The 27,768-nt window shown below is 48.5% G+C and overlaps 1 protein-coding gene across 1 annotated transcript in view; it reads right to left on the bottom strand.

The window, feature by feature from the left end:
• RSPRY1 (ring finger and SPRY domain containing 1) overlaps positions 1-27,768 on the bottom strand; it is a 1,045,708-nt gene that overhangs the window by 806,662 nt on the left and 211,278 nt on the right. The window contains exon 4 of the mRNA XM_069653445.1: positions 9,814-9,926. Coding sequence (XP_069509546.1) covers positions 9,814-9,926 — 113 coding nt within the window. The remainder of the gene's footprint in view (positions 1-9,813; positions 9,927-27,768) is intronic.

Genomic DNA, 27,768 nt, shown 5'->3' with positions numbered 1-27,768 from the left:
CAGACCGCTCTCAATAATTAACCAAGATTACAAAATACTTACGGCGCTCTTGGCGAACTGTTTACGCACAGTGATTGGTACCTTAATACATCCGGACCAAATGGGATAAGTCCCGGGTAGAAATAAGTCTTAGAATTTACGCAGACTACATCACGTAATAGGAAAACGATTTGGCAGAGAAAGTCACGATCCACAGCGCTTGTATCTGGACAGTTGGGGAAAAGGGCAACAAGGCTGCAGGTGTCTGGGAAGTGTGGATATACTGCCAGTATAACTCCACTGAGGTAAGTTCAAATTAGACAAGAGCGGGTCCCAGAGGTTTCTTGGCACTGTCACACATCCAAATTACCTGGTCCTTATTCAAGTCCAGCCAAGTCCTAGCCTCAGATGAAGAGCTGTTCCAGGCTCGAAACACGTGTCAGGCTGTTCCTACGTTGAATAAATCTTTTGGATTACTAGCCCTCATTTGCATTCTTCCTTGGCGCAGTGTGACTGGGACCCGCTTGTGTCTTACATCACGTAATAGATCAGACAAGCAGAACAGAGGCGAGTACTTATTGGCTTCACTTGATGTGATAAAAGCTTCGACTTGGTACGGTGGGACTGGCTACACGCCACCCTGCAACGACTTGGGATGGGGCAGCGATTCTTGAGGTGGATAAAACTGATCTATTCAAAACCAATGGCTAGGGTCAAGATGGGGAAGCATATTTCAGACAGGAAGGAGTTGCACCAGGGGACTAAGCAGGGTTGCCCGCTTTCTCCCCATGCTTTTCATCAGGGCACTGGAACCACTGGCAGCCTCCCTCAGTGCGGAATTTAAGGCTGCCGATATACCAGTGGGGGACAGCATGCATTTGTTCGACATGTTGCTTTATGTACATAACCCAGCCGTTAACCTGCCGTGCCTGCTGGAGGTCCTGGAAGGATTTGCCGGACTCTCAGGTTTAACTATAAGCAGAGAAAAGTTGAGAGTGTTTACCCTGGAGGGTCTGAGGGGGCAAGGACGGGACTCTCTGCCAAACCTTGAGCTGCAGTGGGCAACTGATACTTTTGGTATCTCAGGTTGGATGTATACCATGACCCCCAGCAGTGAGAAGAACACGCTGCAGGCTTGGGGAGGGATAGAGAGGTCCATGGAGTCCTGGCCAAGCTTCCGCTGTCCATGAATGGCAAAAGATAGTGCAAATGATAGTGCTCCTACAAATGATAGTGCTCCCGATGCTTTTATATGACTTTGTTAATATACCATATGACATCCCCAGGGTGTTTTTCCGCAGGCTTGACTCTGATCAGAGGGTTCATTTGGGGCAGGAGGAAGGTGCAGGATTTCGCTGGGAATGTTGTGCAGGGACTTTAAGGATGTTGGAGTTAAAGTGCAGCACTTTGAAATCTATTATCTAGCTGTGCAGCGGCAGTTTGTCATGACATGGTTGGCAGATGAGGTTACACTAGATACGGAATTGCTACTGGACGATACAAAACCTTACTATTTGAAGGAGATTCTTTGGGTAAATTTGAAGGAGATTCTTTGGGTAAAAGCGACTTGCCATAAGGGAAAGTCCATGCTATTGCGGTTGGGGCAGGTTGCCCCACAAACGGAGTAGGCCCACCTCACTAGAATGAAAGACCTTATGTGTTTTGGCAAAGCGCAGAAGAGCAATGGTGTGGAAAACGGGAGGACCCAGAATTGAGGCGTTGTGGGGGGGGTGGGGCCTGAAGCGGTGGCAAAGAAAACAATAAGGCCCTGCACGGTATATAGAGGGAGGTGAGTGATGATGTGGCATCATGGAATATGCTGAGACAGGCATTGTTTGCACCCACAGAAAGGGACCCAGGATGGCCAGCAGGAAGGCGTAATGGAATTGGAATGGGTGTTAGCGTCATTTAGGGCGCATATTTAAGAAGGTAGCAGGGCTGGGGTGTGGGTATCTGAGCTAAGAGCATGCAAGGGGTTTGGTTTCATATTACATTTGTTGTGGTCTTGGACCAGCGTTTGGCTATATGCAAAGTGGCATTACAAGATTACACTAGACATAGTTGCTTGTTTTAAAAGCATGCACTTGATGGGAATACCATAAGAGTGGACAAACTTCAGGGGGAAGGTACGGAAGGACGGGAAGTGATGCAACTTGAGCAATATATGCCATGCCGCAAGGTATGCCACTGTATGGCCTTTGTTTGAATTTCCTTTTTTCTACCTTTTTCTGGCTGTTGGAATGTCATAAGAACCTTTGTTTTATGTACCATGTTATTAAGAGGGGGCGTGGCTAGGCAGCGCGCAATGAAGCTGTGCCTGCTGTGAGCTCCGCCGAAGGGTGCCCTGAATAATGCAATATCAGCATTCAGCAACCTTATCTCCGAGACATATTGGCAGGACTGCTTGCAGTCTCTAAAGCGGATCCCCAGATCATAACTCCTAGGGAAAACAGAGCGGATTAGAGGGGGAAAGCAACAGAACTTTCCCCTTTCTCCCTTGGACCGTTAGTTGCAAGATGGCAGAGCGCGCCAATTACTCAGCAGAAATCCTGGCAACCCGAACAGCCTGATGTGACTGCCGGGGTGCAGTGTGCTGGAGCCGCTTACACAGAGGAGCAGAGCTGAAATTGTGGTGCCTCCAAGCTACCGGAAGGCGAGAGCAAGAGCCAGCACTGCGGGAGACGGAGCCTGCTCGGCGAAGACGGCTGGCGGCCCCGGGGACGTGGTGGTGCGCTACCCGCCCGGGCTGGAGGATGGGCGCTAGGCTGTGAGCGCTCACTTGCCTGGGGCTCGTGGCCCAGGCTGTGCCCCGCTGTCCTGGAGGTGCCGCCGGGGCAGCCCCACTCGAGTCCGGAGGATTGCAGCGCCCCGCCTCCCTGGAACGATGGAGATGCCGCAGATCCCGCTCAACCCGATAGCGGCCATGCGGGGCGGGAGGCTCATCTAATAAGCAACATGCCAGGAGGAAACCTGGCCTAAGAAGAGGAAGGTGAGTGGGGGGGAGTCTTTGGTCCCGTTGCCCCTTGCTCTGAGTGAACTGACCCGAGCTAATGCATGTAATGCACGGTCCCGTTGCCTGTCTGAGGTAGTCCTTGCCCTTACTCTCTTCCCAGAGGCTTTATCACGACCGAACAGCTGCATCTTGGGATACTAATGTTAGGCCAGTGAATGGCTCTTGGAATCCTAATCCAGCGACCTTGAGTGGTACTTGTGCCAGCTCGCTTCGATCCAATGCCTTCGGTGGGGTCTGGATCCGATACCTCCCTCTGGTTACCCTGTAAAGCTTCATGCAACTGCTGCTCAATTGCATCGGTAACCCAATACCATATGGGCATCCACTTCGCACTTGAATCACCTAATATCTGTTCTCTCGGCGATGCCTAGCCTAAAGCAATAGGGAAGAAAACGTAGGACATTAAAGCCTTCCTAGCGCCCCAGGCGGCACCTACTCTCCAGAGCCACACAGTGATAGCGGACATTCACCCAGCCCCCGCTACAGGGACTTTCCCGGACATGGCATGATCCAAAAATTATTTTGAAGAGATCCTAAAGTCTTTTAAACGAGAGATTACTCAAGAAATCAAAATCGGAAATAAAAACTTCAAAGGACTCATTGGGTATGTCGCTGTCTGATTTAACTACTCATTTGGGAGGACTCGAAGCCAGAGTTAATGACCTAGAAAACATAACATGCAAGCAAACACACGATACTGAAGTGCTCACAGAATGGGCGCAGACGATCGATGAACACCTAGAAGACATCTGGGGAAAACAGGCAGACCTTGAAAATAGGTCAAGGAGGAACAATGTGCACCTTCGAGAGATTCCCCGGCAGGTTTCAGATCAGGACCTGGCCGTGATCTGTTCCGGAATCTATTGAGCCTTCCCTCTCTGAGACACTAATCTTAGATAGGACGCACCGCGTATACTCGTCGGTCCAACAGAGAAGGAAACTCCTCCCGGATGTCCTCACCTGGGTCCACTTCTTCCGCCAGAAAGAAGAAATTATGGCAGCTGCCAGGAAAGCTGAAGCAATACAATTCCGCGGAGCGTCAATACAGCTGTTTCAGGGGGAGCCCTCATGGCTGCAAGCCCGGAAAGTCTGTTACCGCTGGGGATTCCCTTGTAAGCTGATGTTTGATTTTCACAACCAACACTATATAATCTCTTCAGAAGCAGAGGTGAAGGATCTAATGACGGAGAGAGGCACTGAAGTCACACCAGACCGAGACTCCCAAGCATGGGTAGATCATGATCTTCAACCCACACCAAAAGACAAGAAAAGAAGGGCCAGGGGTTGGCGGCGAGTAGGACGACCCTCCCACCAGGAAATGGAAGCCTCGGATGGCACAGATACTCAGCACCCATCGAACCACCCGAAGATCTACCAAGAACAAGACAGTACCCTGCTGAACAGTGGTAAAGACAGCTAAAAGGGAGATGCACTCTTAATATCTTTTGGATTATGCCCCGAGCGATGCGATAGACTGCAGTCCCGGAGTCTGGCATGGGAAATTGCACTTGAAGAGACGCACTAGAGCTCCATCGAACATCGCAAAGGCCACCCCCGGGAGAAACATATAATTGAAGGAAATCAATTGAAGAGGATAGACCATACAAATTGACCCCCAGTGGCATGAGCCGAATTAAGGCCTCTAGGAAATCTGTGTTGACATGACATTGCCAGATCTGCCCTGGGATGGATGCGGCGCTGGGACCTAATAAGAGAGTTGTGACCCCACGTCCCCCGGTGGGGCTGTGGAGACTGGTCGCCTGGAGTGGGATCCGCAATTCCAATCTCACAGAACTCTGAACTGAAAGTGGGCCCAACCATTAAAATGCTACAGCATGGGGCATATTAGCCACAAGGGGATTTCACTGAGTTCAAAGGTTGTATAGGATATCTCATTGGGGCGCCCAAGTTGGATTGCGCCCACTGCTACTGACAGTTTGTTAAAGTTGAAAACGGAATTGAGGCTACTAAAAGCCTCTCATGTTTTTGTTTTTATGTTTCTTATAGCTTTTGTTTCTACTTGGTTGCTGTTGGTCACTCTGCCAATATATCTTTATTATGGTCCCAAATATTTTTGGTCAATCAAAGGTCACTGTCCAGTTTCTGACCCACAGGGTGGGAGTTGCCATTTTCCCCCCATGCGACCCCCCCAGATCGATTGTTGGGGGCCGGGGGACCCCAGACAGAGAGGAAAAGAAGTTAACTAGCACATCACGGGAGGCCGAGCGACCCCGGAATGGCAACCCCGGATATTAAATGTACCACTCTTAACGTACAAGGACTGAACTTCCCCCCTAAAACATAATGCATTGCTCCATAGACTAGCGACACTTGATTCAGCGTTTATATTTCTCCAAGAAACCCACCTTTAACCTGCTGACGAATTCCGCCTTAACAGTAAACTCTACCCAACGAAATTCTTTGCCTCCAGTGGCACGAAGAAACGCGGGGTCGCCATCTTGGTGCGCAAGGGCATCCCCCTAAAAGCACTGAAGATAATACGAAATAGAGAGGAGAGATTCCTCCTTATAGTAGCAATACTGTGGGGGCGGAAGATGACTCTGATCTCGTTATATGCCCCAAATGCTAAACAAGACCTGTTTTTTGCTTCGCTCTCAGACACACTGGCGCAGCATGCCGAGGGCGAGATAATTCTGGGTGGTGACTTTAACGCAGTGGTCAACCCTTAATCGATAAGACACTTCCCCCAACGACAAACAGGAAAAACTTCTTAGCCCTTACTACGTTGTTGCAAGAACATTCCCTTATAGAAGTGTGGCGGTTCTTACATCTGGAAGAACGAGACTATACATACTTCTCACCAGTTCATAAAGGGTTCTCCAGACTAGACCCGTTTCTTCTCTCTGACACCCTTATCCCATGGGCGACAGAGACTGAAATTCTCCCAGAAGCCCTCTCAGATCACGCCCCGGTGCGCCTAACACTAACTCCTCCCCAAAGACCACCTTGGCGATTAAATGACCCCCTATTGGAGGACGTGGCAATCCGCGCCCACATAGCGGAAACCATTAAGCTCTTTTTTCAGGAGAATGACACAGGGAATACGGGCTGGGGGTAATGTGGGATGCTGCAAAGTCTGTTATCAGAGGTCACCTTATAGAACAAGCTGCACAGAGGGGGAGGGCCAGGAAGGTCTTGCAGTCCCAATTAGAGGGAGAGGTTCGCACATTGGAAGCAATACATAAAGAGAAGGGCTCGCGCCGCTCCTTGAGAGACCTTCACATAGCACAGAAGGCGCTAGAAGTGCACCATATATCAAGAGCAGCACACTACATGATGCGGGTAAAACAATACTTTTACACAAAAGGGAACAAAGCTAATAGATTGCTGGCAGACAAAACTTAAAAAGCAAGCAAAACTGAATAGGATAGACACCCTGCGTGACCACTTGGGCAGACCCGTTTCCTCTGAGGGGGGCGAACTCCGCATTGTGGGAAACTTTAAAGAGCAAGCAGCACCTCACGTTGGAGACTCACAACCGCCAAAAAATGTATAACAGACGCACGAGTCACCCAAATCCCACAAGCCTTATGCGCCTCATTAGAGGACCCTATAACTGCCCAAGAAGTTGAAAATAAGATCAAAGCCCTTCCCATTGACAGAGCCATGGGCCCTGATGGGTTTACCAATAGGTTTTACAAAATCTTGAGAGCTGAACTCACACCCCACCTCACAAAACTTTTTAACTCCCTGTTTGAAGAAGGAACTGTCACACAGACAATGGCAGAATCGGCCACCACCCTAATCCTGAAGCCGCGAAACGAGCCAACAGAATGTGCGTCCTATCGGCCTATAGCTCTCCTTAACTCAGATGCGAAGATATATAGCAAAATTATCGCTCGCCGCCTGGGGGAGGTCCTGCCCCTTATTATAGACAGAGACCAGACTGGATTTATCCAAGGCCGTTCGGCGTATGATAACATCCGCCGAGCTATAGACCTGATATCCTTGGCCCCGTCAATCCCGGGCACCCTTTCTCTTCTGTCCTTAGACGCCCATAGGGCATTTGACAGTATGTCCTGGGAATACCTAGACCTAGTCTTAAAAGGCTTTGGCTTCGGCCCTAAATTCTCTAGGCTAATAATGTCAAACGTTCAGACTCTATCCACTCGCGTGCGAGTCAACTCGCAGTGGTCTTCTCAAATACCCCTGCGCAGGGGCACCAGGCAGGGATGCCCTCTGTCGCCGTTGGTTTTTGCAATGGCGATGGAGCCTCTAGCCCAACACATTCGCCTTCAACCGGGGATCCAGGGATTCAAGCTCAAAGGGAAATGTCAAAGTCGCGTTGTATGTGGATTATGTGCTCTGCTTCCTTAGAGACGCCCGTAGCTCCCTACCTCTCCTCATGAACTTATTGGCCCAATTTGCTATTGTCTGCGGTTTCACAATAAATTCTGAAAAATCAATGTGAATGGGCCTGACGGATTCTCAGGCCACTCTAATAGCATTACAGAACACATACCCACTTCAATGGAAGTCCACACACATTATGTACGTACTTAGGAGTGCGCTTATCTCCAACTTAGGAGGGCCTGCTGAAGGCCAACATCCCTAACTTCATAAAAGAAGCCAGGGACTCTTTACACAGATGAGCAACGCAAGGGATATCATGGCTCATTGTATTAGTGCAGTCAAAATGTCCCTGCTCCCGAAACTCATACACATTTCATGCCCTCCCAATAGCAACCCCGGAACAAGATCTCCTTGAACTACAAAAAGAAATTGGCCGATTTATATGGCTAGGGAAACAACCGAGGATCCCGCACAGACTTCTTACGAGGGGGGAAAGCGCTCGGGGGTCTAGGACTCCCTTCTATCCCGAGATACTTCAGAGCAGCTCAGGTAGCATTGATGCTGGGTTGGTCGGGTCCGAGATAGGTTTTACCCAAGTGGTACGATATTGACCAAGCACTGTCTTCCGTTCCCCTGAACTTCCTGCCATTCCTCCCAAAAGAAGCACATACTCGCCAAACCTCTTCTGCCTACCACAACAAATACACTTTGTTGCTGGGATAAAGCCTGTGCACAACGAGGCTTCTCAACTGGATTGGGCCCCCTTTCTCCCATCACCCAGAATCCGGCCTTCACTCCAGGTCTCCAACCTAATGCTCATCACCTCTGGTCAGAAGGGAAACCCCTAAGATTACGAGATCTATATGATAACAACACACCCTTGACCTTTGAACAATGCAAGATGAAGTTTGGGCTCCCTGAAACAGAGAGGTTCAGATCTCTCCAATTGCTTCATTGGGTCACACACCCGAGCGTAAAACCTACAGCTAATAGACCCCCTATAGGGATAGAACTGACAGTTATGGAGGGCCAACGGACCAATAGACTAGCTGCTCGTTACTGCCTCCTGGAGAACGCCCCGTTAGAGGACAAATCACCCTCATGCTAACATGGGAAAGGGAACTGGAGATTACGATCCTATAGGACTCTTGGCAAAAGATATGGAGTAGGGCCCATAAGACCTCACGATGCACGGCAGTTAGGAAGGGGGCTCTCAAACTATGCTATTGCTGGTACCTATCTCCACATAAACTTCACGCAATGAACCCAGATATTCCAGACACATGTTGGCACGGATGTGGCGAGAGAGGCGACCTGGGACACTTGTGGTGGCATTGCCCGACTATACAATCATTCTGGCTGGATATAAAGATACGATCCAAAATCAAGGAGATCTGCGATACATTGCTTCCAATGGACCCACAAATGTTGTTGTGGGATGTCCCTGAAGATGGTACTTACCCATTGTCTGGCCCAGAGCCGAACTAATCTCACAACTACTTATGGCTGCTCGGCTCACGCGAGCCCGATTTTGGAAAGATGTGGAGGGTCCGCATATTGCATATTGGTGGGTGAAAGTTTGGGAACTACTTGCAATGGAAAAACTGACAGCCATGATTGAAAGGAAACTTCCTAAGTTCACGCGCACATGGAGGCCATTCCTAGACTATGTAGCAGAAAAAGAGCACATGTTTTATCAACCGAGACTTGTGAAGTACCTGTTGAATCCATGACAATGATTCTGAACTGTGTGCACTGTGGAACAGACAAAAGTACCAAAGATATGACGCTTTTTTTCTTTCTCCTTTCCCTTTACTCTTCTTCCTTCCCCTTTGTTGCTTCTAAACTGCTTGCAATCCCAGTTCAAGATAACCTTTCTTAACCTGTTTAAGGTGATAAAGAGTATAAGAGCAACAGATGCATTGTTAACCAGTTAAAATGAAGTTCCGGCACATGAATATTAATTAGTTATGATTCTATATAATTGGTTTTCATATTGAGATGTACTTGATGTGGTCCGAGACTTCAATAAAAAAATAACTTTGGAAAATAAAATGTTATTAAGAATGTTGATGCCTTGGCAGTGGGTCACATATATCACCTGAGGGGATCACATGATGTCAAATTAGATTGGGGTTCGGCCCTATCCCTCCTCGAAGAGGGCTACAGGATTCCATTATGCCCACAAAGGCCAAGAGTGCTGGACATAGTGTAATACAGGCCTCGTAGATGTTGACAGACAATGTAAAGGCGCACAGTGAAGCTGGATGCCGAGGTGTAAGTGAGAAAAAAGGGTTATCGGGAGAAGACGTGAGAGTGGGGGGAAATTAATGGGGGTTAGGTTTCTTTTTTTCTGCAATGTTGTTCGATTTAAATAACAACAAAAACTATTTAAAACAAAATGGATGGGGACGTTTCTTGGAAAATGTTGGATCTTTGTAGGGTGTTTAAGGTGCCAAAGTTAAAACATGGAACATAGAAAAAAATTACAAACATTTATAACTTACTTTAGTTGGCAACGGACATTCGTCCAGCAGCAACGTTATAACTGCTGGTCCAAGTGGATCCTCTAATGGAATGACTCGAATCAAAGACTGCACAACCTCAAGCCAGCCATCATCTATGAAAAAAGTAGGAATTAAATAGTTAGAAAATCATGTCAACGCAATGAACTATAAGATAAATGTTTTTTTTTCTTGCCAATGCTGATGGAGACAAACTATCAATTTCAGAACAAAACACCCATATTGCCTTTGACAAACATTAGGCTACTGGTTTAGACAACACTGTCACATTTGGCAGCCATGGTTCACACCCGACTACAGGACCAGTGGTCACAAAGTGAAATATTTTACTTATGTATTGGAAAATAAATATTTAAAAAATGTATCCCTAAAAAGACAAATTGGAAATGAAACTTATTTTCAGGCTCCATGTGTCTGTAAATCAGACCTGCATTTTCAGTGATGGTATAAACAAAAGGTGAGTTATTAGTTGGCCTACTATAAAAAAACAAAAACCAGAAACCCGTCTATTAACCATTCCCTCCCAACTAACCAGATTCACCCTCCAGACCTGTTCCCTATATAGGGCATTGACCACATGAACATTGAAACAGACATCCAGATTAGACCATCTGGCATGTTGAACAATTCCAGTCTTAAACAAAGCTTATTTATACAGACACCTCAGTCTCCCCATCTATGTTAAGAAATGGTATGGCAATATGTTTCCGGTTCAACACAATTGACTAGATGCATTTAAAATTCCAGCCCCCGATACCCTATCACAGCCCTCCACCCCACCCAAGTCCCTCAAGCGAGGGGCATAGGTCCTCCACCCCTGTGACGATATCAGGTTATTCTGAATAGCTCAAAGCCCAATCCTGCCTGCAACAATCCACTGGGCTTTGTCCAACGTTTTCGTCCCAGTTACCTCAGATGGTAAAAAGGCAAAGTCAGAGGTTTCTGGCGCACATGCACAGTTCAGCTCAGTTCAGTTTATAAATAACAATTATTATCCAAGGACAACAGTGAAAAGGGACAACCTAGAAAAGTCAGTTAAAAGAAATAAAAATAGGAGAGGGCAGTAAAACACTCCTTCCAAATGACAGTCCTGAAAAGAAATGTCCATCCATTCCACCCCCCGATTCTTCCCATATTAAATCATTTATTAATACACAAACTGCATTCTACCACACATGTAATTAATTAAAGGCAGAGTGACTTCATAAAAAGGTTTGTTTCGCTGCAAAACTTATGAAAAAAAGTATGTGCGTAGAATATTCAAGAACATCAGAAAATGTGCTCTTTAACGGCACCTCACTACCAACCACAGCTACAGACCACATACAGTCTATATTCCCCCACATTTGTAATACATTATGTTCATGCATATGGAATCTCCTTCTCCTGTTTAGGGGCAACTGGCAGATGCAAAATACTGTAGAGCAGAGCTACCAAAGCTTTTAAACCAGAGTTAAGTGCAGGCTTGTACGGCCAAATAAACAATTTGAAAGCACATAAGAAAAAGTTTGAAAATCCCTGTTGTGCTACATAGGAAAACAAATAGTTACAACAAGCAAAAATAGTCATACTGGAAAATGAATTCCACTGCAGTCTTCTACAACCAGGAGATTAGGCCCAAGTTAGCAATACGGTAATATTTTGTAGCAGAACACCAGAAATACAAAATAGGTGCAATAACTAACGAGGTTGGCAATTGTTTAAATATTCCACATGACTAAATAAACACAGAATCCCTGGTGTAACTTTTCTTGCCAATAATGGGCACGTACAAATAATGTTAATGGAAACCTCATTCGTCCTTGCGGGTTGTATGTATCACTTTATCATTCCTTTGTCTATTGAGATCCCTCCCTCTTCCACCTCTCGCTTATCAGCGCTGGCGTTCTATCCAGGCATCTGAAATCTCCTCCCAGATCAATGGAGCCTGTGTCTCTTTTCCTACCATTGAGCTTTCTTCGCTTTCCATGGTTTTTAAATCTACTGCCGATCATTTAGCCCCACTTACAACCTCTAAGCCCTGCAGCCATCCATCTGAACCATGGCACTCTATCCAGCTGGCTAAACTGTGGCTTCTCTGAGGCAGGCAGACTGGAAATGGGTATATCCTACTGCGCCCTCACAAGATCACTCCTGCATAAGGCCACCACCATTTATTAAGATGCCATTGGGGATGCCAAACGCTTGTACTACACCAGTCGGCTCAACTCTGCAGCTAATCAACCCAAGGAGCTGTTTAGGCTTGTCCAGTCATCTTCTAGTCCTTCCTCTCCTAATCTCCTTCAAAAACTTTGTTTAATTCCCTTTCCTCCATCGTAGACATGATTGCTAGCATTTGCCAGAAAAATTCCACATATTTATTGAACAACACATGACATCCAAAAACAATTTACAAAGAAAATTAACAAACCCCCCCCCCCTCGCTACCCCATAGGTACAGAGAACTGTTCAACTATTTACAACACTAAGATACCCCTCATATCCCTTCACAAAGGTCTCTGTTAAGTTAATATATACCTTTGCCTACAGCAAAAGAAATTGGATACAACTACATGTACAGTGAGTAGATCAATTAATACAACTCCATAAACATTCCCCAAATTCCTTCATAGAGATCCCTTTTCTTATTCCTGTACATAATCACCCTCTCCATTAGAGACATTCGTCACATATCCTCCAGCCATGCAGAGGCAGATGGTGCTTGCTCACTTTTCCATTCTCGCAGTATCATTTTCTTCTCAGTTAATGATGCCCTGAAGAATCAACATCTATGTGGGTATGACAAACCTGCTATTAAATCCTCCTCCCCAAGACATATTTTTTTTAAAAACTTTCTTTATTGACATTTCATATGAACAACAACTTCAATCCAAAGCCCAGCCCCTCCCTCCCTCCCCACCTCGCCCAGCCGCCCCCCCCCCCATCGTGGCACGTGGGTGGTCACCCACCCCAAGTCGGACCAGAGCACACGGCCCACAACCCATGTAGTTTAACAGTGAAGAACATACGCCGTAAAGCGACACGACCCAACAAACAAAAAACAAGAAAGAAAAGAAAAAACACGCAACCAGAAGAAGGGGGCCACATCACAAGATATTCTCTCCCCCTCCCGCCTTGGTCAGTTATCCGAAGCCACCAAATTACAATAAACACCCCATGTCCCATTGTCCATTCAGTCCGGGGGGGACAGAGTCGGAAGTTCCTGCGACAAGCAGGGGCTTGATCCCCAGCTACCCGGTTGGTTGAGAAGGTATGACGTGTATGCATCCCACATCTTAGAGTCCCCCCCCATTGCTTCCCCGCATTATGCCCCATTTCAATTCCATGTCATTACAATACAGAATGTCACGGGAACATTGAGCAACTGTCGGGGTATTCCTCTTACCCCACCCCATAGCAACCCTGAGTTTGGCCAGGATCAAAAGGAGGCTCACCAATTTCCTAGACCCTTTCGGTACTTGAGCAGTATACCCGAGTAGGCCCATGATCGAATCCGGAGCAAATCGCTGGCCCACAATCTCCCCAATCACATCAAACACCCCCCCCAAAATTGGCCAAGTCGTGCACACTCCCACGCCACATGGATAAATCCCGCCCGCTCAAACCCGCACCTAATACAGGCCGCAGATCTTTGAGGAAAGTACTGATGCAACAGCGCTGGAGCATAATACTGATGCAGGAATTTGCCCTCACAACAGTACAGCCATATATTCTCTGATATGTCTCTACCTAGTGACTTTTCCTATTCCCTCTGGGAGGACATAGCAGGAGATGATCTACCCTCCAGAGCCAGTGCATAAAGTTCTGAAAGCAACCTCCTATCCAAGTCCCCCCTTATCACCCTATCTAACAACCCTGCCACTGGAGGCTGCTCGGGGAAGGTCGGAAGGAGCCTCTGCAGCGCTACCGAAGTCTAAAGTATAGAAATACATCCATCGCCGATAGGGCTCGCCTGTCTCTCAGCCGATCAAGGGTGATGAACTGGCCATCCGGGAATAAATCTGCGAATTTGGTGACACCCCTCCGCTTCATCATGCCGACAAAACCTGCCTCACTAGTCACAGGAATCCCTGGAATATACATGACCGGGAGTTCTGGCGAATACAGTATATTACCCCCCCCCCACTTCCTGTTCCAATAGAGACCAAGCCCTGCACGTCAACCCCACTAAGTTCCGAGAAGCCTTTGGGCGAACCCGAGCTGTCAGGATAACCGATCTCAGTAGTGCCGGGGATGCTATTGACCGCTCTATCTCAACATGCCTGTGCTCAGCCGCCATCCCATACCAGTATCTCAGATAACTAGCTTGGGCCACATGATAGTATAATTCAAAATCGGGTAGGGCCAGCTCCCCCTGCGGACAGGTGCAATGAGCTTATCCCACACAACCCGCGCTTGTTTCCCAGCCCAGAGAAATTGAATCACTGCCGATTTGAGGTCTTGAAAATATTTTTGGAGTATCCGAATGGGAGCATTAAGCAACACGTACAAAAGTCGGGGGAGAATGGACATCTTGACTACAGAAACCCTGCCAAGCAGGTTAAGCGGAAGCGAAGACCATCTCTGCATTGCCTCCTTAGTCAACCGAAGCGCAGTTCCATAGTTGCAACACCTCCTCCGCACTTCTAGCCAAGGTAATTCCTAGGTAGCGGGTGCTAAGCATATCCCACTGAAACCCCCACGCATCCTGAAAACGGGACAGCCCGTCCGTCAACGGGAATATCACAGACTTGCCAGCATTCACTTTTAACCCGGAGAGCTCCTCAAATTGTTGAATTTCTACCATAACTGGATCTAGATTGACTTCAGGGTGGGATAAGAACAGGACCATATCATCCGCATACAACGAAATCACCACCCTGTGGGTGAATAACTGAATACCCCGATGAATATGCAACTCTCTCAGCCCAGGGTTCTATCGCCAGAGCGAATAATAAGGGGGAAAAAGGGCACCCCTGGCGCGTCCTCCTTTACAGCAGGATTAACACAGTCGTCTGCCCATTAACCCTCACCCTTGCAACCGGCCTATCATCTAAAAGTGACACTAACAACAAGAAGAATCTCCCCAGGCCCAAACTACGCAAGACCGTCAATAGGAACGACCACACAATAGAATCAAACGCCTTAGTGGCATCTAGCAACACTGCGGCAGCTGGCTCCATGCTCGGCAGGGCAGACATCAGCCCAAACATTAGTCTCAGACCAAATGACGTCGACCGTCCTGGAACAAAGCCTGCCTGATCAGCCCTAACCAGCGTTGGCATCAGTGTTGCCAGGCGCGACGCCAAGAGTTTGGCCAAGATCTTATTATCTAAGTTTATCGGGGAGATTGGGCGGTACGAGGAACAATCCCCCTCCGGCTTCCCCGGTTTCAACATCACCACCACCAGAGCCTCCCTGAGAGAATCCGGCAGCCGGCCCACAGTCACCGCCTCCTGGTATACGCGCAGCAAATAAGGCGCCAGTTTGTCAGCAAAGCATTTATAAGATTCAGACGTAAAACCATCCGGACCCGGGGATTTCCCACTAGGCAGCGACCGTATGGCCTCCTTCACCGCCTCCAGCATCACCGGCCTGTTTAACCACTCCCTCTGCTCCTCCGAACACCAGAACAAACCCACCTGGTCAGGATAAGCCTCAATATCCGCTTGCACAACTCGGGACTGGGTAGCGTACAAACGAGTATAGAATGTATGAAACTCGTGGAGTATTGCCTCATCCTCAAAATGATTCGTTCCCCCCTCATCCACAATTACCGCTACTCTGCCCCCCTGAGGTGTTCAATCGTGTGGCCTTAGCCAGCGACCGTCCGGGAGACTGACCCTCACCATACTTCCGAAGGGCCAACCTGTCCCACAGATATTTAATTTCCAGCTGAGCCAGCGCGTGGAATTCATGAAGGTGCTTCATTATAACTCCCTGCTGAAACTTGGAGGGAGCAGGGGCCTCTGTCTGTAAAATGAGTATCTCCTCTTCCTTCTCCACCAAGTCTTTGCGTATTCTCTTCAACATACCCGCATCCTTAGCTATACACTCACCCCGGATCACGCACTTAAACCCTTCCCACAAGACCCCCAACGAGGATATCGACCCCTCATTCATCTCAAAGTAACTATCGATGGCTTTCCCTAACTCTTCTCTAAAAACCATGTCCGTGAGCTCAGCACTTTTAAATCTCCACGGGTGTCTCCCCCCAGCTCGCCCCCTCAAATGGATAGCCAACAAAACCGGGGCGTGATCAGAGAGAGTACGGGCCAAAACCTCCACCTCGGCCGTCTGTCCCATGGGACACTCAGACACTAAAAAGTAATCCAGGCGTGCAGCCGAGCTGTGTGGCGCTGAATAATGTGTGTATTGTTGTACAGCTGTATTCCGCACCCTCCAAATATCTGCCAGCTGCCATACCGCCAGCATACCCTGGATTTTAACAGAGTTCTTGCTGCACAACCGCGGATGACGACCCGTCCAGTCTCTTGAAGGGTCCAGCACTGCATTAAAATCCCCCGTCTACACAGTCTCCCCTGCAGGTATGTCCACTAATTGCCACTCCACCCACTCCAACGACTCTGTCGTATCTTGATTAGGGCCATAATAACAAATGAGCGTATATAACCTCCCTTGGATGACCCCCTGCACTATAAGCGCTCTCCCTTCCTTATCCCGTAGCAACTTGGTCAGTCGAAATCCCACCGAACTGTGGGCCAGAATGCACACCCCCTAGAAAAGGAAGAATATGAAGAAAAATATCTATGGCACCCCCAACCTTTACCGAACTTAGATTCTGAGTCTACCGTTAGATGGGTTTCTCGGAGAAAGGCCACCCCTATCTGGTGACGCCGCAAGTATTGCAGCACCTTACGGCACTTTGGTGGATTGTTAAGGCCCCTAACATTCGAAGTCAGGAATTTGACTGTCGCCATTACCAAGCATCTCAAAGCTTACTATCCGTGTACTGACCGGCCTACCAATTAATTGGACCTCCTGTGCCACTGATCCCCACTCCCCTCCCCTACCAACAACTCCCCAACTAGGCGGTGCAACATCACCCCTCCTCCCACCCCTCCCCCCCATACCAACCCCGAACCCACGCCGGTAACCCTGACCCTCCGGCTCCCCAATTGCCCACAACATGTACTTAACCGGCTTCTGCACCGGGGTTAGCTACAAGCCCGACCCTCCAGCACCTCACCCCGAATACTTTGACAGCTGCTCAGAAGAAGGAAACAAGAAACAAGCCCAGACAGAACCACAGGATCCTGCCCGGAGTACAAGTGCCCATTGCACCCCCCCCCATTATGCACCATCGTCCCCCGGCTGCACAGATGCATCTGGTAACAAATCCAAAAAGGATGCAGCCTCTTCAGGGGTTTGAAAGAAGATTGATTTGCCTCTATGCTCCACCCGGAGCTTGGCCGGGTATAACATTGCATACTTCAAATTTCTGTCTCTCATCCGCTTTTTCACATCCAAAAATGTCTTCCTGGCCGCCTGCACCCTATCAGAAAAATCTGGGAAAAACGTAATGGTGCTCCCCTTGTAGGGGACGATCCCCTTCTCTCTCGCCTTCCTGAGCACAGTGTCTCGGTCCCGGTAATTTAGCATACGGGCTATCAATGGCCTCTGCGGAGCTCCAGGGACCGGCCTCTTTCCACCGGGAATTCTATGTGCCCTCTCGACCACACATAAAGGGGAGAACCCCTCCGGACCCAGCGCCTCCTTCAGGATTCCTTCCACCAAAGACTCCATGTCCCTCTGATCAACCGATTCAGCCAGGCCTACAATCCTAACATTATTCCTCCTCGACCTCGATTCGAGGTCCTCCCGCTTCTCCTTAAACTGCTTTAGGGCCTTCCTCATTCCAGCCATCTCCCCCGACACTGAGACCGCAACATCCCCCACTGCCGATATCCTGCCCTCTGCCTCACCCAACCGTTCCCCATGTTTATCCTGACGGACTTGCATGTGTTCAACCTTACATGTCAATGTATCCAATTTCCCATCAAGAGATTATATCCCCGACTGCAGTTGCACAAACATGACCTTGATATCTCGAAAGGCCGTAGCAGGATCCGCCTCCGATTCCAAGGTCTGGGAGTTGGGCACATCCATCGTTACCCCATTGGATTTAGGCTGAGTTGACACCTCAAAGTGTAGCTCAGATTGCTGCTTGCCACCCTTGCTTGATTTCGACATGTTCTCCTGGTAGAGGGAGCAAATGGGAGGGGCTTAAGCACACTCGACACTCCCGGGCTACTAGTCCCATCCAATGCTGCCCCCAACTCCCAGTCCATCACCTCTCGCCCACCAGGCCTCGCTAGTAATGAAGGGCGGTAGCAGCACTAGATCAATGCCACTATAACATGGAGCTCCCTGGCCAGCGAATAGAAACCCCGCCAAATGGGCAGCGCCAGGTGACACACCAGTCAGCGTAACTTTAGATACAGAACATATCCAAGGTGGATCGGATCTGAAGGAATACTCCTCCCTCCCGCACTCTTAACTTGATAATATGCAGGGCTGCGTGCTAGCTGAAGACCATCAAGGACACCAGGGAGGAGACTTCGCAGGCACCAAACCCGAAAATGTGCCAGCCCCCTCCACCATGTCAACACTCTGCAGTCTGCAAGCAGGAGCACAGCGGCGGGGGGCAGAGAAAGAAAGAAAAAAATAAAGAAAAAAAAAATAAAAAACTGCGCACCCCGCTTGTTCCTCGGAGCCACCACCAGCCTCAGGGCTCCCCAAGAATGTGCCAGCTCCACTTCCGACAGCGCAATGAAGGCTCACAGGGCCAGCCTCCTCTCGCCCACCTCCGCCGGGGAGGCGCGGATCGCACCCCCACCTCCAAACACGTCGCTTCCAGCGGCGACCTCCACCGCACCACGGACGTCCGTACGACAGCCCGCGTGTGCCTAGGGGATCACCAGGCACAGGCCTCCAGATGTCAGCGGGGGCTTACCCCCTTCACAAAGGTCTCTCCAGCTCAGCCCGGGAGCGGCGCCTCACCAGTCACTTGGGTCACCCCGCCGTGCAGTCACTGGGCAAGCCCTATTGTAACGCTCACCTGATTCCCGTAGAGGCGCCGGTCTTGACTGGGGGTATACCTTATCTTCAAAGGTGATGTGCAACACACGGCTGGCTCTTTGGGCTGGACCTCTGTGCACTGTATGTCTGACTTGAAGGGTAAGATGTCTGCAGATAGAAAATATGGGATTAAGGAACTGGGTTATTGAATGTCTCTCTCTTCTTCCCTTTCTCTTCTCCTGTAAAACCCCAAAGGTTAATGCTCTCACCTTAGGTAAGTGAACGCCGTGCTCTCCATCTGCCTCGGGGCAGGGTGCTGTAACCAGTTTCTTCACTGGATAAGGGGAGCAGGCCTCTTGACTTCAGAGGACTGCTGTCCGTCGTTTACTGCACGAACGGTAAGTTTCGAGTAACTCTAATGTCTTTAAAGTCTTTAGTAATGATGTTTCTTGTTTTGCAGGGTTCCGGCGATGGCGGATGACGGGCTGAAGTGAGTTGAAGATGGAGCCCGTGTGATGAATAGAAGTGCCTGGAAGCACGTAAGTAAGCGCTTGTTGCCTGCTTCACGATGCGCTCTAACTGTCTTTTTATTTTGCAGGTACAAGTTCGGAGCGGCTGCAGGGTGCCGGAATACCCACTGGGTTAGATGTGGAAAGGAGTAATGGCACGTGAGTTTTAAAGTTCCCCAATGTCTTTAAACGCACCTTGTTTTGTCTTTCAGATGCGGGATGCAGCGCCGAAGGCCTCCAGAGCGTGCAAAGAGTTGGTAAGCTTTTGTCTTTCAGATGCCGGAATGCAGTGTGAAGACCTCCGGATCGCACGAAGAGTAGGCAAGCCTTTGTCTTTCAGATGCCGGAATGCACCGCGAGGCGTTGGTGACAGCCGATGGACCAGGTAAGTGAAGAGCTGTAACTGAAGACCGTAATGCTAACCTGTTCTTTCTTGTCTTTATAGGTGTTGCTGAAGACTGGATTCGGGATGGTAAGCCTTTTTCCTTAGGCCCAGGATCAGATGCAGAAGACACGATGAGCGTTCTGCTGCAGGGGATGCAGAATAACGCAAAGCAAGATTCATCCGTCGGGTGTGGTTTAAATAGCCTCCTGTAGTGCTTAGGTGTCTCCTTCCACAGCCACGCCTAGGTAAGAAAAGAGTTCCTGCTTTCCAGAAGAGTTCCAGTGTTCTGAATCTAGGGAGTGGCTCCTGCCCCACCCAACAGGAAAAGTAGTTCCAAACAGAAGAGGATCAGAGGCTCAACTGGCAGGCAAGTAAGCAGCATGGTCTGCTGCAGGTAAGTCCACCCAAGCATTATGAGCCCGGCGCTTCCAGCGCTGGGACTGGGCATATTTATGAGCCTGGTGCCACTGGCGCCAGGACTGGGTCCAAAAGGTCCCAATTGGGACTGGTTGGCACTCGGAACCTGGGTTATGGATCTGCTTCCAAGGGAGTTGGGAAAACCCTGACCTTTTGGAAGCAGAGATCATGACAGTACCCCCCCTCAAGGCCCCTCCCAAACCGGGCTCCTCCGGGGGTTTTGGCTTGTCAGGAAATGTTCGGTGAAATCTTTTGATTAGGCGAGGAGCGTGGACATATTCAGCAGGTTCCCAGGATCTCTCTTGGGGGCCGTAGCCTTTCCAGTCAATTAGGTAAAATAGTTTAGATTTGGAGATCTTGGAGTCCAGAATGCTTTTGACTTCAAACTCGAGTTCTCCATCAACTAGGATAGGTTTTGGAGATTTAGTTGAGGTTGCACGGGTTTTAATAGAGAGACGTGGAAGACCGGATGTATCTTCATGTGCGGGGGCAAGTCCAACTTGACCGCTACTGGGTTTACTATGGTAGTGATGGAATAGGGACCAAGGTATCTTGGGTTGAATGTGCGTGGCCCTTTTAGAGGTAGATATTTGGTGGATAACCAGACTTGATCCCCTACTTGATATTGAGGGGCTTCCTTCCGATGTTGATCTGCTCCTTTCTTGTATTGTTCTTTAGCCCTTTGAAGGTGAGAAACAGCTTCCTTAAAGGCTTGGATGATTGTAGAATGCAGGTAGTCTACTGCTGGTGTTTCAAGATCTTGGAGGGGATCCAACTCCGAGGTTCGAGGGTGACTGCCTACAAAAGAAAAAACGGGGTTTTCCCAGTTTCCGAATGGACAGTTATTGTAGGCATATTCGGCTATCCAAAGGATGTCTTTCCAAGTTTTTTCAGTTTGTTGCAGCATGCAGCGTAAATACTGTTCCAGAGTTTGATTGGTCCTCTCGGTTTGTCCGTCGGTCTGAGGGTGGTGACTGGTCGATAGTCTCACATCAATTTGAGCCGACCGACAGCAACTTCGCCAAAAATGAGAAATAAATTGACTACCTCGATCCGAAATTAGAACCGAAGGAAAACCGTGCAGTCGGACGATGTTTTCGAGAAATTCTCGGGCCAGAGTTGCTGCTGTTGGCAAGCCTTTGAGCGGAATGAAATGCGCCATCTTGGAGAATAAGTCCACGGTTACTAGAATCGTATTGTATCCGGAGCATGGAGGTAGATCGGTGATGAAGTCCATAGAAAGCGTATGCCAAGGGCGAGGTTGGATGTCAATAGGGCGTAAGAGGCCTGCTGGTCTTTCCTTTTGACTCTTGTTTTGGGCGCATACTCCACAGGACATTATAAAGTCTCTGATATCTTTTTTCCAAGACGGCCACCAGAAGTAGCGCTTGATCTTTTCTGAGGTCTTGGCCATACCGGGATGTCCTTCCATTAAAGAATCGTGATAACAAGCGATTACTTTTTTCTGTAAATCTGTGCTGGGTAGGTATAATCGTTCTTGGAAATACAATAAGTTGTCCTTTACTGCAAAGTCCTTTCCCTGCAGATTCCAATTCTGTATGTCTGCTGGAGTTACAAGTTGCCTGGCTTTATCCTTAACTTCCTCTATGGATTCTGTGGCGATTACACCCAGAATTCTTTGTTCGGGAATGATTGGTACAGGTTTAGGGTTGATCAAGTGTTCTTCCACTCCCATCGGAGAAAGGGCATCAGCTTTACCGTTCTTTGTACCAGGTCGATAGGTAATTATGAAGTCAAACTCGTCAAAGAATAATGCCCAACGGAGTTGTCTAGAGGATTGGGCTTTTGCGGTTTTCAAATATTGCAGGTTTCGGTGATCCGTAATTACAGTAACGGTGTGTCGGGCCCCCAGCAGATAATGCCGCCAAGCCTTAAAGGCAGACTTGATAGCCAGAAGTTCCTTGTCAGTAATCGTGTAATTGATTTCAGGAGGCGAGAATTTGCGGGACCAAAATGCCACGGGATGCAACTGATTGGTTACCGGGTCCTTTTGTGATAGAACTGCCCCCATGGCAAGGCTTGAAGCATCAGTTTCCACGATGTAGGGGAGTTCGGGGCGAGGGTGTTTTAAGATTGGTGCAGAGATAAATTTAGTCTTCAAATCCTGGAAAGCTTGTTCCGCCTCGGTAGACCATTCAAAACGTTTGTTTTTCTTTAACAAGGCAGTGATGGGCTGGACTATTCGAGAGAATTCGGGGATAAACCTGCGGTAAAAGTTAGCGAAGCCTAACATGCTTTGCACACCTTTTACGGAGGATGGTGATGGCCATTTGAGAACTGCATCGACCTTCTTTGAATCCATACGCACTCCGCCAGGTGATAATATGAATCCCAAGAATTCAACTTCAGTCACGTTGAAAACACATTTTTCCAACTTAGCGAAAAGTTTGTGTTGACGCAATCTTTCGAGGACCATTTTCACGTGTTTCTGATGTTCAGATTCCGATGAAGAATAAACGAGGATGTCGTCAATGTAAACAACAACACACACATCTATGAGCTCTGAGGACATCGTTCATAAAATATTGAAAGACGGCCGGGGCATTGCAAAGTCCGAAGGGCATGACCTGATATTCAAATAGCCCATACTTGGTGCGGAAGGCCGTCTTCCATTCAGCGCCCTCTTTTACTCGTATCAAGTGGTAAGCTCCTCTAAGATCCAGCTTTGTATATATGCATGCTTTTCTGACTTGGTCCAGGAGTTCAGGGATCAAAGGTAACGGATATCTATTCTTAACGGTGATCTGGTTCAGGGAGCGATAATCTATACAAGTTCTAAGGTCTCCTTCCTTTTTTGGAACGAAGAACAAAGCTGAAGAAGCAGGGGACTTGGAAGGACGAATAAACCCATTTGCCAGGTATTGATCCAGGTATTGTCGAAGGTGAAGGTTCTCAGGCTCGATGAGGGCATAAATTCTACTACAAGGAGGAGTAGATCCAGGTATCAGGTCTATCTGGCAGTCATAAGACCTATGAGGAGGTAGAGAGTTAGCCTGATCCTTCCAGAAAACATCTTGGTATTCTAGGTATTCGGGAGGTAACTGGGGAGTCTCTGAAGAAATTGCTGCCAGTGCAACACCAGGTGGAGGGTGACAAGTAGAGACACATTCTGGAAACTGGACCGTTCTTGCTCGCCAATCGATCAGAGGATTGTGTTTCTCTAACCAAGGTATTCCTAGAATAATCTGAAACTGAGGGGCCTTGATCACATCGAACACGATCTTCTCATGGTGTCCATCTTGACTTACTAGCGTCACCTCTTGAGTGGTATGCGTTACTGGCCCGGAGGCTATCTCTGTACCATCCACCGTAGTAATGACGTCCTTTACAGCCTTGGGACAAAGAGTTAGATTCATCCTCAAAACCATTTCATGATCCACATAATTGCCGATGGCACCGCTGTCGACGTAAGCTTCAATTGCATGTAATCGATCCGGATTATCAGGGCTAATGAGGACCATAGGTATCACGAAATGCGAGGTCACGGAACTGGTTTTCACGCTCGGCAAGAGGACCTCTATTCTTGTCGGGCGAGGTCGTTTCCCTGATCAGAGTTTGTAACTTTGGTAACTGCAGCTCCTACTGCCTTCTTGGCAGGTTTCACCGGACAGTCTCGAAGAAAGTGCCCTGAGTTTCCGCAATAGAGGCATAATTGCAACTGTTTTCTCCTTTCCCGCTCCTTTTGTGTTAGAGGACCTTTCAGACCCCCTATTTGCATGGGTTCCCCGGAGTCTACTCCTTTGGAAGGAGTTGGCGGTTTGGAAAATACTTGAGCATCAAACTTGGAACGATCGGCCTTCCTGTTCTGCAGTCTGTGATCTATTTGAACGACTAAGTCTATATAGTCCGAACAATCCTGTGGGGGATTCACTACTTGGGCTAACACATCTTTGAGCTCTCCACGTAGACCTCTATAAAACAGCGTAATCCTTTTGTCCTCAGGCCATTGAGTTTCCACTATCAGTCTGTTGAAAGATGCAATATAAGCCAAAAGGTCTTGATTACCTTGTCGCAACGAAAGAAGCTCATTGTCCAAGGCCTGCCCCTGTGAATGTCTTGCGAACAGTTTTTCCATACTGAGCTGAAAAGCTTGAAAATCATGGAGGACCGGATCATCTTGATTTACTAGAGGGATCGACCAGTCTGCCGCATTGCCACTAAGGTACGAAAGCACGAAAGCTACTTTAGCTTGATCAGTTGGAAAGGCTGCTGGCCGGCATAAGAAATGCAACCGGCACTGATTGATAAACACTGCAAACCTCTTTGGGTCACCAGAAAATCGTTCGGGCGGAGCCAGAGGTACATTCCCAGGTAGGTTGATCTGCACTGGATTCATAGAGGATGTAGAAGGAAGATTTCCCCCAGATGCGGGTAACGGGGTCTGTCCGGCTTGTGACACTAGCAATTGTCTAGCGAGATCATCTGTTCGCTCCTTGGAAATAATCAGTTCCCTTCTTAGAGCGTTCGTTTCCTGACGGGCTGCATGCACTTCTGCCCTTAGTTCCCCAAGTAACTGGGCTAGCTGGTCGGTATCCGAGGTTTCCATAGCGCCTGGACGGGAGTTTTGTGGTAGGCTTTGCGTTCTGTAACGCTCACCTGATTCCCGTAGAGGCGCCGGTCTTGACTGGGCGTATACCTTATCTTCAAAGGTGATGTGCAACACACGGCTGGCTCTTTGGGCTGGACCTCTGTGCACTGTATGTCTGACTTGAAGGGTAAGATGTCTGCAGATAGAAAATATGGGATTAAGGAACTGGGTTATTGAATGTCTCTCTCTTCTTCCCTTTCTCTTCTCCTGTAGAACCCCAAAGGCTAATGCTCTGACCTTAGGTAAGTGAACGCCGTGCTCTCCATCTGCCTCGGGGCAGGGTGCTGTAACCAGTTTCTTCACTGGATAAGGGGAGCAGGCCTCTTGACTTCAGAGGACTGCTGTCCGTCGTTTACTGCACGAACGGTAAGTTTCGAGTAACTCTAGTGTCTTTAAAGTCTTTAGTAATGATGTTTCTTGTTTTGCAGGGTTCCGGCGATGGCGGATGACGGGCTGAAGTGAGTTGAAGATGGAGCCCGCGAGATGAATAGAAGCGCCTGGAAGCACGTAAGTAAGCGCTTGTTGCCTGCTTCACGATGCGCTCTAACTGTCTTTTTATTTTGCAGGTACAAGTTCGGAGCGGCTGCAGGGTGCCGGAATACCCACTGGGTTAGATGTGGAAAGGAGTAATGGCACGTGAGTTTTAAAGTTCCCCAATGTCTTTAAACGCACCTTGTTTTGTCTTTCAGATGCGGGATGCAGCGCCGAAGGCCTCCGGAGCCTGCAAAGAGTTGGTAAGCTTTTGTCTTTCAGATGCCGGAATGCAGTGTGAAGACCTCCGGAGCGCACGAAGAGTAGGCAAGCCTTTGTCTTTCAGATGCCGGAATACACCGCGAGGCGTTGGTGACAGCCGATGGACCAGGTAAGTGAAGAGCTGTCACTGAAGACCGTAATGCTAACCTGTTCTTTCTTGTCTTTATAGGTGTTGCTGAAGACTGGATTCAGGATGGTAAGCCTTTTTCCTTAGGCCCAGGATCAGATGCAGAAGACACGATGAGCGTTCTGCTGCAGAGGATGCAGAATAACGCAAAGCAAGATTCATCCGTCGGGTGTGGTTTAAATAGCCTCCTGTAGTGCTTAGGTGTCTCCTTCCACAGCCACGCCTAGGTAAGAAAAGAGTTCCTGCTTTCCAGAAGATTTCCAGTGTTCTGAATCTAGGGAGTGGCTCCTGCCCCACCCAACAGGAAAAGTAGTTCCAAACAGAAGAGGATCAGAGGCTCAACTGGCAGGCAAGTAAGCAGCATGGTCTGCTGCAGGTAAGTCCACCCAAGCATTATGAGCCCGGCGCTTCCAGCGCTGGGACTGGGCATATTTATGAGCCTGGTGCCACTGGCGCCAGGACTGGGTCCAAAAGGTCCCAATTGGGACTGGTTGGCACTCGGAACCTGGGTTATGGATCTGCTTCCAAGGGAGTTGGGAAAACCCTGACTTTTTGGAAGCAGAGATCATGACACCTATCCACCAGGGCACACTACGGGGCTCCTCCAACCAAGCGACCCCGCACTTCCTCCTGCTGCACCGCCACCAAGGGACCAACGCATCCTGCTGGGCCGCAGAACAGCCCCTCCTCCACACCACGCGTCCCTCCACAGCAGCCGGAGATCGCAGCCGCTCGCCGCCAAAAGGACACTGGATCCGCTTCGCTCTCACTCTCCGGGGGCACGGCACTGTCAACCACTTATACAAATCTTCAGAATGCTGCCTCAGAGCAGCTGACCGCAGGATATTCGTCCGGATATCTGCAGGCGCTGGAGAGCTTCACAGACCCACGGCCATATTGGTCGGGCTCTCTAGCGCCCCCACCCTCCCCAAGACATTTGTTGTATAATCATAATCGATCAAGCATCAAAATTTTGTTCATAGTCAATGATATTTCAGTCCAGAGCTCCCTCAGCCTGTTGCATTCCCACATCATATGTTTGAATGAACCCACCCTGTGTTTGCTAAATTTTAAGGCATGCTGCAGGTACAAACACCTCTCATGGAGTTTGAGCAGAGTCCAGTTAACTCTATTCAAAATTGTTATCGGTCTTACCCTTTCTCCAAGGCTTAATGATGTCATGCTCATATTGCTGCATACATTGACCCATCTACACACACTCATTTCTGAAGCTATTGCTTCTGTCCATTTATTGAGTAGCTTTTCGTTAACTTCCTTATATTTAGCCAGGTGTTTATAGTCTTTTGAAGCAATAGGACCATCAATTTTGAATTCCTTCAACCTGTCTGCACAGTTTTTGCCCTCTGCTGGGATTTTCGCACCATCAGTCCTTTTTAATCTTCAATATTCTGCATAGGTGCACAGTCCTCCAGCACCCTTTCACTAGTCAAACTACTGAACGTGATCCACTTTTTATCTGTGAACAGGTCGCCAAGCCACTGAATACAACACAGGAATCAATTTACCCAGAACAGCATTTTCCCATCCAATGCGATCTCCGGGTTCAGCCACAGCGATGCATTTTTGGAGCAGAAACATTTCCTGGTCGACATCACAAGACAACGCCAACATTACCTCAAGAAATTGCTCGGTGGATAGGATTTGCATCCACTAGCATCTTTAGGTGTCAGAAGCGCCCTCGGTGACAGTGGCAAACACCTATTAGTCTCTGCTTGTGTCCAAACATCTGTCAAACCCTCAATAAAAGGAAGAAAGTGTTTGGCAAGAAAGCTAAATGATAGTCTGTAAAATCCGGGACTCCCAAACCCTCTGTCATTCTTGGTAGCTGTAGCTTCCATAACTTCAAACGGGGTTGCTTTCCATCCCATAAGAAAGACTATCATATGCTCTATTTTCTTTATTTTTTCCTTGCCGACAGGGGGGGGGGACCATAAACAGAATGTAATTTATGTGGGGGGCAGTAGTCATTTTAATTGCATTAACCCTCCCCTCCCTCAAAGACTCCACTTTAATTCAATTCAGACCATCTCTCTTAGTCTTTCTTCAGATTCTCCATCATACTTTAAGATTCACTTCTATCATGCCATCTACATCC

The sequence above is a fragment of the Ambystoma mexicanum genome, chromosome 1p (genome assembly GCF_040938575.1).
Source record: "Ambystoma mexicanum isolate Mex_15411 chromosome 1p, UKY_AmexF1_1, whole genome shotgun sequence".
Classification (NCBI taxonomy): domain Eukaryota; kingdom Metazoa; phylum Chordata; class Amphibia; order Caudata; family Ambystomatidae; genus Ambystoma; species Ambystoma mexicanum.
Note: the sequence above shows the minus strand (reverse complement) of the source record. Positions and strands in the feature narration are given on the sequence as shown.